At 36.6% G+C, this 12,185-nt stretch overlaps 1 protein-coding gene across 12 annotated transcripts in view; it reads right to left on the bottom strand.

The window, feature by feature from the left end:
- Positions 1-530: 530 nt before the first annotated feature.
- Positions 531-12,185, bottom strand: part of UTRN (utrophin) — a 945,243-nt gene continuing 933,588 nt past the window's right edge. For all 12 annotated transcript variants that reach the window (XM_077486405.1, XM_077486408.1, XM_077486406.1 and 9 more), the window contains 2 exons: positions 7,081-7,103; positions 531-4,150 (listed from right to left, as the gene is read on the bottom strand). In XM_077486405.1, coding sequence (XP_077342531.1) covers positions 4,142-4,150; positions 7,081-7,103 — 32 coding nt within the window. In that variant the 3' untranslated portion in view covers positions 531-4,141. The remainder of the gene's footprint in view (positions 4,151-7,080; positions 7,104-12,185) is intronic.

The following is a 12,185-nucleotide window of genomic DNA, read 5'->3' as shown; positions in this document are numbered from 1 at the left end:
GTGCTGCATTATTGCTTTCCTGAATGTAATTGTGATGACACCTATTTGCAGTTATACTGTTGGCCTCTGATTAAGGTTATAAAAATGCATACATAAAAAGGCTAAACAAACAGAGCACAATACAATATTTACATTTCAGATCTTTGAAGGTCAATACCAGTCGAATGTCACATTGGACAAGGGGGAACTCTAGTGAAGTAAAATATGCCCAGCTTTAATAGAAACGTTTGCTTAATATTTTTTGCTCTAAACCTGTAAAAACCTAAACATGAAAAAACAGAAACCAAAACAGAGAAAGAATTCTTCAAAGTGATTATATTCCTTCAGGTAGCTACAAGGCCAGAGCCCTATGGAGTTTGATGTATCAGGAATTAAATTTCTGTGTGCTCAGGGATTTATTCCATATTGAGGTAGAACACGTTACTCTTTTTCAAATATTTGACTGTGTTCCATAACTAAACATACAGTCAGTGCCCTTCATATTTATTGCATAGTTTTAGTGCTTTACCCCTTTAATAATTGAATCAGACTTGTGTTAAAAAGGCAGTTTATTGAGAATACAACAGACTGGTTTTCAGTATGTTGCCACAGCAGGCGGTATAGAGGATATCAGCACATAATATCACAGAGTGTGAAAGAACAAGGAACCATATATATACTGTATATACATATACATCTGTATTACGGACATATTTTCAGTCACATAAAAATGGTGTGTACAATATAATATTTATGAAAAGTTTTACAAGGGAGCATAATAAAGCAAAGAAATAAAAAATAACCAAGTCTACCTCTGCAACAGAGTGGTTCCAAATTCCGCTCTCTTCATATATCCGGATAGCCTAACTAGAATGAGTCTATCACTATAAGTAGCGATAATGGCAGATGGAGCTGAGGTAGCAAGGTGATCATGGCTTCCACTTTTGTGACTTTTTTTTATTTTACTTCTGTCCTGTTAAGTATATATGTGTATATTTTAATGGGCAAGAAAAATATAATTTACCAGGTCCTTCTCCTAACAAACTAGAGGCCTTCTCCCTCCCAATCCCAGACACTGAAAAAATATACCTTTCATTTGAAGATAATTAAAAAAATACTTATTATCTAGGATATATTGTGCTGAAAAAGATGAAATATTTGTGTTGTTTTCAAGATATACCATCAGGTGGATGGTTAGGCCTCAGTAGTGGGTTCAAGGTTTCCAACTTTCATTATCAACCTGTCGCTGACCTTTCACACTGACAAGAGGCATACTGACATGCTTGGGAATCATGGTTTACACATAAATTAATCTCCTTCATTGAGTAACCAAATTATGACTTTTAATTAGCAAGGCCTTCTTAAACAAAAAAGATATTTTCATATCTATAGAAAAACTATTTACATAATAAAAGTGTGCTCCACCCTCCAAAATAATAACGATTTGATGTGTCTGTGAGTTAATTTCCTTCCTTCGAGTTTAATTCTAACAACTTTTTTTTCCATAACAGGATGTTTAAGATAAATCCCAAATTACAATTTATCTCCTTCAATAAAAGGCATAAACCTTGCAAGGACATACATCATATGCATACTCAAATATGAAATGTCACCATCCCTGATACTTGAAACATAGGGTTATCTTATTTCTTTTTTTTTTCATTTATATAGGCACTGATTATGTATTCAAGTTTACTTTTAACCACTAGAAAAATACCCATTTCAGGTACATCACAACCCTGTCTTAACCTTATATCCCCAAACAAATGAAAGTACCCTGTAAAGGTAAACAAAATGTTAACTTTTTAAAGAAATATTAAGACATTGACTGTATTTATGCTCCCATAGTAATATTGACCCCAGTTGGAACCTAAGTTTGGGAAATGTAACAATTTTTCACTGAATGTAGATAAGATGTGATCCAAATGGCAGGCAACCTAAATTAAAAGTACTCATGTGCATGCTTACTTTAATGGAAGCATATGTCAGTGGTAACCCACAGAAGATTATTTTCTGATCTGATCATTATAAGTGAGCACGGCAATGATCAATGTATAACTTCTTTTTTTAGGGTACACAACAGCTTTTAGAACAAATATTGTGAGCAGATATTTTGGCTAGCTTGTCTGTAAATCCAGTGGATGGCCTAGTTTTACAGGTAAAGCACTGTGGGAGACAAAACTACTACACACACTCAGTCTAGCTATAGAGAGGCAGATGTCACACTTGAGGTCAGATATCTCTCCATTCTCTCTTACATCACTGGACTGCTAGAATCTGCCATGACCTTCACTTCAAAGCAGGACATGAGCAGTGGAAGTCAGATAAACTTTTCTCTGTAAAAAATGGAATTGAGGCTCAAATGCATTGATTAGATTTAACATAATGTATTTGGTAAAAAGTGATTCTGACAATTGCAATTGTACATTATTTCCTTCTAGGTAACCTCCCAAGGGCCCCATATTCACCTGATTTCAAAAAAAATTACAGAATCATTACACTCTTTTTGACATATTTCCCATAAATAAATAAGTCATTATTATATGATATCATGGGATTTTTTTTTTTTTTTAGAAAACAGAAAATTATTTTGGGGACAAACCTCCACAAAGAAATGGATTTCAGAATTTTAAGCCACCTTTTTCAAAAGCAAAGTTTTTCAGTAGCTGTGTAGCAGCAAGTTGCTTTAATAAATTGGCACTGACTCTGCTCTTTGCAATCTAAGATGTAAGGGGAAAAAAGCATGCCTTTTAAGAGTAGATATACATTTAATGAAAAAAAAATTGGATAAGGCAACCCTGAGATGCCTTGCTTAATTTGGCCCCTGCAACATGACGGCTACACTGTTCAGTGGATAAGTGGTGTTTGCAGCTCTTCCTCTATCAGTGGTTTCAGACTTTGTGTTGATGTTGCTGAGAAGTGGTTAGGTCCATCTCCCATGGGTTTAAAGAGCATACGGTACATATTTGTAGCTTAGAAGGCAGCCAAGGATTAATACCTATTGATTTTTTTTTTTTACTAAATATACAGATACATTTTATTAGATTTAAAAGGAAACACTGTATAAACTTGGTCATGATTCATCAGGATATTGAATGACATTTGCTGTAAAAATACAACACCTCCATGACCAACTCACTGGTCAATCCCAGAGCAACCATATATAACATTTTTTTAGCTAAGCATACAATATGAGATGTTATATCTGAGTATTTGCTGTGGGTTACTGTACATCATTACTCTTTGTGCTGTTGTGTAAATCCCTTGTTTTATAGAGTTTTATGTGCAGCAGCATTAAAAAAAATGGCATGATACTTTTTACTAAGTAAATTTGAGCATGGGCCCTATTGTGTCATAGCATCAGACATGTAAAAAAAAAAGGTCCATTACCTGGCATGTCTCTAAAATGATAATAATTATATTGTATGAGTCTTTTAAATAATTCATCTATTGCAAACCCAGGTAAGCACAAATGATTTAGAATTGTCTTTTGTAACACTAAGAGGATTATAGAGCCTCTGTGTTATTTATCATGTAATCCTGTGCTAGAGATTCAGCACAAAGTGGTTTTAACACTCATCTAGACAAAGACACATTGCATACAGCTACAATCAGTGATGTCTTAACATGGTCTCCAATTTTATTTTTAATAATGATCCTGAAGGAACAAGAGAATGCGAGACGCAATTGGAAATGTCTGGTGTACGTTAGAGTGTTGACTTAGATGCTAAGCATCAGATGTGGCATTTCAGTTTAGTTGCTGCATGAAAGTTCAACTGAATATGCAGGGATAGTACAGTGTGAAAATTACACACTAGACCAGTAAAACTTTCACACTATTAAAAAATAAAGAAATCCTAATACCACCCTTCATCTTCTGTTTATAATGTATTAACTTATTTATACAAATGACATAGGTATACCTAAACCAGTTACTCCACAGATCATTAATTTACAGTTGCATAGAAAGAGAAGAAAAATACAGAACACAGACACTATCTGAAAACATGTCTTCATCTTTGGGTATTCAGTGTCTTATGCCTTTAATAGAATGCTCTGAATGCGTGTCAGTCCCACGTAACCTTTCAATAATAGAATCTTTGATTGGCTCTGTTCTGAAGGGACTCTGTGCCAAGGACAGATGTTCTCATGGATGGTTTGTTCACATTGCCTGCATAGAAAAGAATAATAATAATCAATGATTATAATATGAACTGGCCAGATAGTATTCAGTGCATGCTGCCACACAAGGATTCTATTGTTACTCTCAACTGTTTCAACAAAAATTTGAATTGAACAGTATTCTGCATTTAAATGCATTCTCATCATCTGCTTACTGCAGAAAGTTGTTAGATTGGAAAGGGAAACTCCAGTTTGGTGACATAATCAATATAACTGCTATACACTTTCATAATTTACAGGAAGATTAGTTTATAATTTCTTTTTGAATACAGTGTACATTAAAAACAACAATATCACCTAGTGTGAATCAATGGGGTTAATTTAATAAAGCAAATAGACTGTGTACTTTGCATGTGCAGTTTCACACATATTTCCCCAGAGCTTAGTGAATGTGGTGAAGCTTCACTTTGTATAGAATACCCAACCAGGTGCAATGAAAATAAAAAACAGCATTTTTGCTTGCACATGATTGGATGACGGAAATCAGCAGAACTTTACCACATTCACTAAGCTCTGGGGAAAATGAGTGCAAATGCACCTGCAAAGTGCATAGTCGATTTCCCTTTAGTAAATCAACTAAATAAATAATTATACATGTACACGAGGGCAGTCAAACTTAGTCAAAACTTATATGTGCTGAGTGAAATGTCTCTTGTGTATGGTAGCAGTACCCTGCTTTATAATGAAACTGGAAAACAAAATCTTTAATATTTGTATCATTAATGCTAACCTATCAAGCTATACTAGCCAGAAGCAACAAAGCTAGAAGCTAGGGGGAAGTTTTTCTAAGTGGCCGGTGAGGTCTAGTTTTGAAGTGTGCATTTGTGCTGGATGTGAAGATGCTGTGATGACCCAGCCATCAGCCACTTCTGGTCTCTGCCACCCACAGGCAGTGCTTACAAAATAATTTCAAGCTGATTGGATAAATTACAAAGGGTGGTGACAGGAATGGCCAAAGGAGAAGGCAGAGGTGACTAGTCATTTTCACAGGAAGCGTTCTACCAAAAATTAGGTCACCATTTCTATATATATATATATATATATATATATATATATATATATATATATATATATATATATATATATATTTGAGTCGAAATAAATAAATGATACATGAATAAACGAAAATAAAATAAAAATACATAAATGAAATAAAATGAGAAATTAAACCAACACAAATGAAGGATGATGCCAGGTACAGATCATAGTTGGATTATGTTTATATATGGTTCTCTATGTGTGTGTTTATGTGCTTGGATGGGTGGAAATGAGGGGGGTGAAAAATGGGGGATGGTGGGAAAAAAGGGGTAGGGGAAAATGGGAAGGAAGGTTGAAGGTAAAAGAAAGAGGACAAAGGGAAGGGAAGGAGGAGCAAAGGAGGGGGGGGAGGAAAGGATTTAGTCCTTTGGGTACAAGAGCATAAAACATATATATCCAAAAGACTTCTACAAAGCCCTTTCTCGATGGTCTCTATAGCAAAGACTTCAAGACATCTGATGTCATCATTGTGAGTGCGGTGAAAATTACATGGAACACTGTGTTCCTCGCATTCTTTTTTTGATGAACCTGCGGTGATCTCCAATTCTTGCGCGCAGAGCGCGTATTATGTATCCTGCTTACAGGAAGCCACAGAGACATTTCAGAACATAGGTGACATAATCTGTAGAGCATGTAATAAACTGTCTAGTTATGAAAGTTCTACCTGTGGTGATAGTGATGTTGGTACTGCCATGAGTGATAAATTGGCAGGTCAGGCAGCCTCTCTTTTTGAATTGAAATTGTAATTTGTGGGGCTGCTGGTAGCACGGGAGCTAGACGCTGGTCTAAAAGTAAAATTTTATAATTTTTATGTATGATTTTTGAAACGGATTTGTATTTATCATTGAAGTTAGAAAAAAATCTCACCGTCTTATTGTTGTTCCCCTCAGTTGTAATTTTTAGTTGTTTGGGGAGGGGGTTCATGTGTGACATAAAAGCCTTTTCAAGCTAGTTTCAAAGGATTTCCCATATCCTCAAATTTATTTTTCATGGAAACACCTTGTGTGACATAATCATCGAGTCTTGAACAATTTGTCCTTAATCTTTTAAACTGTCCACTAGGAATGTTCTTTTTCCATGTAGGATGGTGGCAGCTATTAAAATAAAGGTAAAATTCCCACTAGTAGGTTTAACATGATTTTTAGTGAGAATCCTACCTCCATCATGGGTTAACACCAGGTCAAGAAACACCAACTACTTGGGGTTGAGTATGTGTGTGAAAAACAACCCAAGGGGGTTGGTACTGCAGTGGGCTACAAAGGTAGACAGCTCAGCCAGCAGATGTGTGTAGAGTGGCTCACCAACACCCTGCATGCCGCGGACCCCTCCATCAGCACGCCATCCAGCCAGCCCTGAGAGCACCTGTGAGTGGGTCCACTGGCTATTTCAATTTTTACTTTCCTTGTGATAACCACATCCACACTGGTCTTTTATCCAGCTTTTTAGAATTAACTATCAATAAACTTGTTTATGGTTTACCATTGCTATTGAGCATTTCATCAGACATTCATGAACCCATTGACTTCTTTTTGCTTTGTTTTGCTGTATGTCAAACCCCCCAGATATGCTTGTGGTTCAGCTGCACTGGGTCACTTTGAATTAACTGCTCACCCTCTCCACATCTGCACACCATCCGCAGTTTAGCGCTTGTGTAAAATGTTGTTGTTCATAATGCGTGATGTGGAAATCCATGTGTGGTAAATTTGAGTGTAAGGAATCCTCACAATATATATGATGCAACCATGAAATCATTGTGAATATCTTATTGTATGAAACATTACAAACCTATTCTAAATTCTAAATAAAATCTGTACTTGAATAAAAACTTGTTGTCTAGCATAAGATTTTTTTTATAGTTGGTAAATAGAAAATGAATCATACCTGCTCTCTTCTAGAAGAGCTTGCTGCAAATATTAAAAGAAAAAAAAAATTAATACTCAGATAAAATAAAGCATAAAGATCAAGCATGTTGGAAGTAACTGGTTGGGCAGCTTTAAAAAACAAGAATATGACTAAGTCTGCAATTTATTTCTCTTTGTGCTGATTAAACTACCTGTGTGTAAGTTTTCCATTACAGTCTTTGCTTCTACATGTGAGGTCTCGAATTATAGATAAGGAAAAAAATTATATTGTGCTTGATGATGGTAGATTTGATATTTGCTCAAGACCAATCCCTATTCTGAGTCAGGCAAGGAAATCCACTTAATCCCACGCACAGCACCAACAGCAGAGCCTAACCTTTCCGATGAACAAATAGTTAGGGCTTGCAAATCTGTGCCAGCATTACCTACATGGGCAGTGGAATTTAAAATTATTAATATTACGACCAACATTTTTACATGTTTCTGGCACTATCACAAGAAACTAAATGAAAGTAACCTTATCTAAAGTATGTAGTAAATATTAACAGAAATAATCCTCAAAAAGGAAACAGTGTACAGAGGAATCCAACCATTATCTCAAGAACTGTGAAATATACATATCAGAGCTTGTTTGCAGGCACGCTCATCTCCTGCATGTTTTCTGATTTATGTTTATTTTTGTATACTTGCAACAACACTATATATTTATCTGTTCTGGAGGTGCTCTTTAAAAAAAAGGTTGTTGTATACTAGAGAGTGTGAAACACCGCTCCAGGTGAGTCTCCAAGGTTCCCACTTCCCACTACACACTGATGGGTGCTGGCCCTGTACGTCACGCGTTATCTGTATGTTATACCCCCCTCATCTGTGCATTGTGATTTGTAGTTGTGAATTGTCTGCATTAATAAAGGTGATTTTATGGATGTGGAAGTGGTTCTTTAACCACTTTGATACCAGGCACTTTTGCCCCTTCCTACCCAGACCAATTTTCAGCTTTCAGCGCTGTCGCACTTTGAATGACAATTGTGCGGTCATGCTACACTGTACCCAAACAAATTGTTTATCATTTTGTTCCCACAAATAGAACTTTCCTTTGGTGGTACTTAATCACCTTTTATTTTTTGTGGAACAAATAAAAAAAGCCTGAAATTTTTGAAAAAAAAACCTGTTTATCTTTGTTTTGTAAATAAGTACATTTTCTCCTTCACTAAAGGGCACTGATGAGGCTGCACTGACGGGCACTGATGATGGACACTGATAGGTAGCACTGGTATGCAGCACTAATGGGCACTCATAGGCCGCACTGTTGGGCACTGATAGGCGGCATTGTTGAGCACTGAAAGGCTGCACTGATGGACACTTTTAGGTGGCACTGATGGACACTAATGGGTGGCACTGATGGGCATCACTTATAATGAGACATCTGGCAGGCATTTGTAGTTGGTACTGACTGGCACCATTTCTGGGCACTGGTTGGCATCTTTTACGGCACTTTATGGCATCCCTGGTGGCCATACCTGGTCATTCATGTCTGCTGGCCATCCCTGGTGGCGTCCCTGATGGTACAGTTTGGGCACCTGCAGAGGACTGCGCTGATAACCCCCCCCCCCCCCCCTCTGTCAGGAGAGCAGCCAATCGGCTCTCCTCTACTCGCGTCTGTCAGACACAAGGGAGAAAATGACGATAAACGGCTTTTCCTGTTTACACTGTGATCAACCGTAATTGGACATGGCTAATCACGTGGTAAAGAGCCTCTGTCAGAGGCTCTTTACCGAGATCAGTGTAGTGGTGTGTCAGACTGACACGCCGCAGCACCGATCACCATGCAGTTATCCTGAAAGACGTCATATGACGTCCAGTACGGATAACTGAACCACCGCCCCGCATTTTGCTATAGGCCGGGTGGGAAGTGGTTAATGTTTAAACTATAACAGTAATCCACTCACAATTAAAATCTTTGCACAGCAAGCATCTAGGCAAAATGTCACTGGCGATGGTAAGCAGAGAAGGAATCTTGGACCCAGCACTGGAGAGCACTGCTGTTTATGGAAGCCACTAGGCACCACCAGTGACATTCTGCCTAGATGCTTCTTCATGGATTTTAAATGTGAGTGCATTATCATGCCAATTAACTCTTTTTGTTTTTATCTCTATAGTTAAGTGATCACATGACAATTGTAAACAATGGATGGCTTCCTTTCATGCAAACCATTGTATACAATTGCATTGCTAGCTGTAACTGGTCGCAGTGAACACATTGCGCAGACAAGGTACAGACAGGGTCAATCGATCTATATCATGTGATTCGCTTTGGCCAATTACAGCTAATCACAAGAGACACTGAATGAATCAGTTTCATTCAGTGAAGATGGTTGCTTTTACCAATGAAATTCATTAGTATTAGCAACCATAATGTGTAAAAAAAATGTAAAAAATCCTGATAACTGCCCCAGAGTGATTTCTCTGGCAACACTGTATTGCTCTGGTCACAGTGTGTTAAAAAAAATTGTTTTTTTATTTTTTTTGCAGTCAGTATCTCTGATCACCGCCACACTAGTTATATGATAATGCTGTACTGCAGTAAGTATGGTGGAATTTTAATGGCTCAAGTCCCTATATAGTTAAAATATAATGTTTGTTACAAATATATTTATTAATAAAATAATAATAATATTTTTTTTAAAATAACAAACATTCACATTATAAAATCATGTTAATGAATACATACACATTTTACACAATCAACCCAGTTAAGGTATACAAACTTATATCCAGTGATATGTCTGAGCAGTATGTATCTCATACATTATATACATATAAGATGCATACTGCTCGGACATATCACTGGATATAAGCTTGTATACCTTAACTGGGTATTCATAAACACAATTTTATAATGTGAATGTTTGTTATGTTTTTAAAAAAATTATTTCTCAAATACACTTTATATTTTAATTATATATGGACTTGTGTCATTAAAATCACGCCATTTTGAATTAGTGATGTGGCACTCAAAGGCCAAAATTTAGCTGTACTGCACTGGTGACAATAAAAAAATTGTTAGTTAGTTTTTTTAATTTTCCCAAAAATTTAGAAAGAAAATTACAACTTCAAAAAACTCGCCATGCCTCTTACTAAAAAGATTACAGAAAATTACAACTTCAAAAAACTCGCCATGCCTCTTAAGCTGGATTCACACCTATGCAGTTTTAGTGCATTTTGCAGATTTGCACTACAGTCCATTTAACATTCTTTCCTATGGATCACATCCTGTAGTGCAAATCTGCAAAATGCAAAAAGCACTAAAAATGCATAGGTGTGAATCCAGCCTTACTAAACACCTTGGAATGTAGCAGAATACATTTTGACCTAAATTTATGAATAAAGGCAATTTATTTGCAAAATTTTATAACGAAAACAAAGAAAAAAAAGTGTATTTTCCCCTAAATGTTCTATCTTTTTTTCTGATTATTTAGCAAAAAAAAAAAACAGTGGTGAGTAAATACCACCAAAAGAAAGTTCTATTTGTGTGAAAAAAAATTATAAAAATGTCTTATGGGCACAGTGTTGCATCACCACACAATTGTCATTCAAAGTGTGACAGAAAGGGAGTAAAAGTGCCTGGCATTGAAGTGTTTAAAGTCATCTATTCATTTTGAGTCAGTAAGCCCTGTTTTTTATTAACAAAAATAGTGTCCTTATTATCATTAATGTTATTAATTTATAGAGCTCTGTGGATACACCCTTGTCATTTTAATTTAAACAATAGGATATTTCCCTGACGTAGCTGTTCACTAAGTTTTTAGCTGAACAGAGAAATTAAACAGTTGTCATACTTCTAGACATACTTGTAGACATCAACCTACTGTTTTATTTTTATTTTTTATTACTGATTTCAAATAAACATGCTAATTCAGATTGCCCTTAGGTGTGTTTATCACTGTGGAAGTGAGAGGGGGTGAACAACATAGAAATTTCTGGTTCAAGAACCCTGCAGGAGGTGGGTGTGAAACTTAGGCCAGCCATACATGGTTCGAACCTCAGCCAGTTCAGCAGCACCGTTAATGGACAGGCTGAATGTACCAAGTTGTTTGATCGATCAACCAGCCTGCTGGATTCACTTGGATTATCGCAAGTGCCTGCTACAGCCCCTAGCAATTATCACTGCCTTCTCTTGGCTTCCCCGGGCTGCCCCCCACCAAAAGCAAACAATGGCTCACCAGGAGGTTTTCGCCTGTAAGCACTGTCGATGTTGATGGGGGAAACTTGCAAATTTCTTTAATGGAACCAGTAGTGGCTGGAAAGAAATTCACACCGTATATAGCGAGCTGTACAAACACACTGAACTGCTAAAAATTGCAGTCCAGAAAAGTGTGGCTTGTTCTGTTGGTATTTGTAAAAAAAAGGACTGTTATCAGGTTTACTGAGCTTGGCTGGATTGGGGGATGATCATCTGAGCCTGGCTTTAGGACTACATATTACTGTTATTTTTTTCAACACCGTAGCAATCTGCAAAATGCAAATTATATACAATATGTTCCAAATAAGCAATGGGACAAAAGAACACATCTTAATCTGTTCTCATCACTGCCTGCCATACTAAAGCATTCACCTAAGATGGAAGATGGAAAAAAGTACATTTAGGTACACTGATATTTGCTTGTACTAGTTAAAAGTTTTCAAGTAACAGCTTTACACAATTTTGATCAGAGAACAAATATATGAATTTAACAAAATACCAAAGAACATGGGTTTTGTCAACATTTCATTCCAAAGTCAAGGCAGAATATGTGATACCATTTTCACCCCCTGGTCCTATGCTGAACCCCTAATGCATATTGCAAAGCCATGTCAAGCCCTATCTCTGATCTATCCAAATCGCACATTATTTGACATTTTCAATATTTAAAAACCCTGCGTGGGGATGTTCTTTCCCTCCCCCCCCCCAAAAAAAAGTTTGGAGCTTGGTTCCACAAAGCACAGTAAGATTCTGAACCACTCACTTCTCAATACAATCTTCTAATTAAACTGAATCGTGCTCATGCATTACACCATTTTAATGAAGCAATGCAACTCTGGAGTTTTACAATATTATAAAACAAAACCTCAAAATAACACCTGTAA

This window comes from Lithobates pipiens, unplaced genomic scaffold (genome assembly GCF_037356315.1).
Source record: "Lithobates pipiens isolate NorthernLeopardFrog02 unplaced genomic scaffold, aLitPip1_a1.2 Scaffold_18, whole genome shotgun sequence".
Taxonomy (NCBI): domain Eukaryota; kingdom Metazoa; phylum Chordata; class Amphibia; order Anura; family Ranidae; genus Lithobates; species Lithobates pipiens.
The sequence above is the reverse complement of the archived record's forward strand: the minus strand, read 5'-3'. Positions and strand labels throughout refer to the sequence as shown.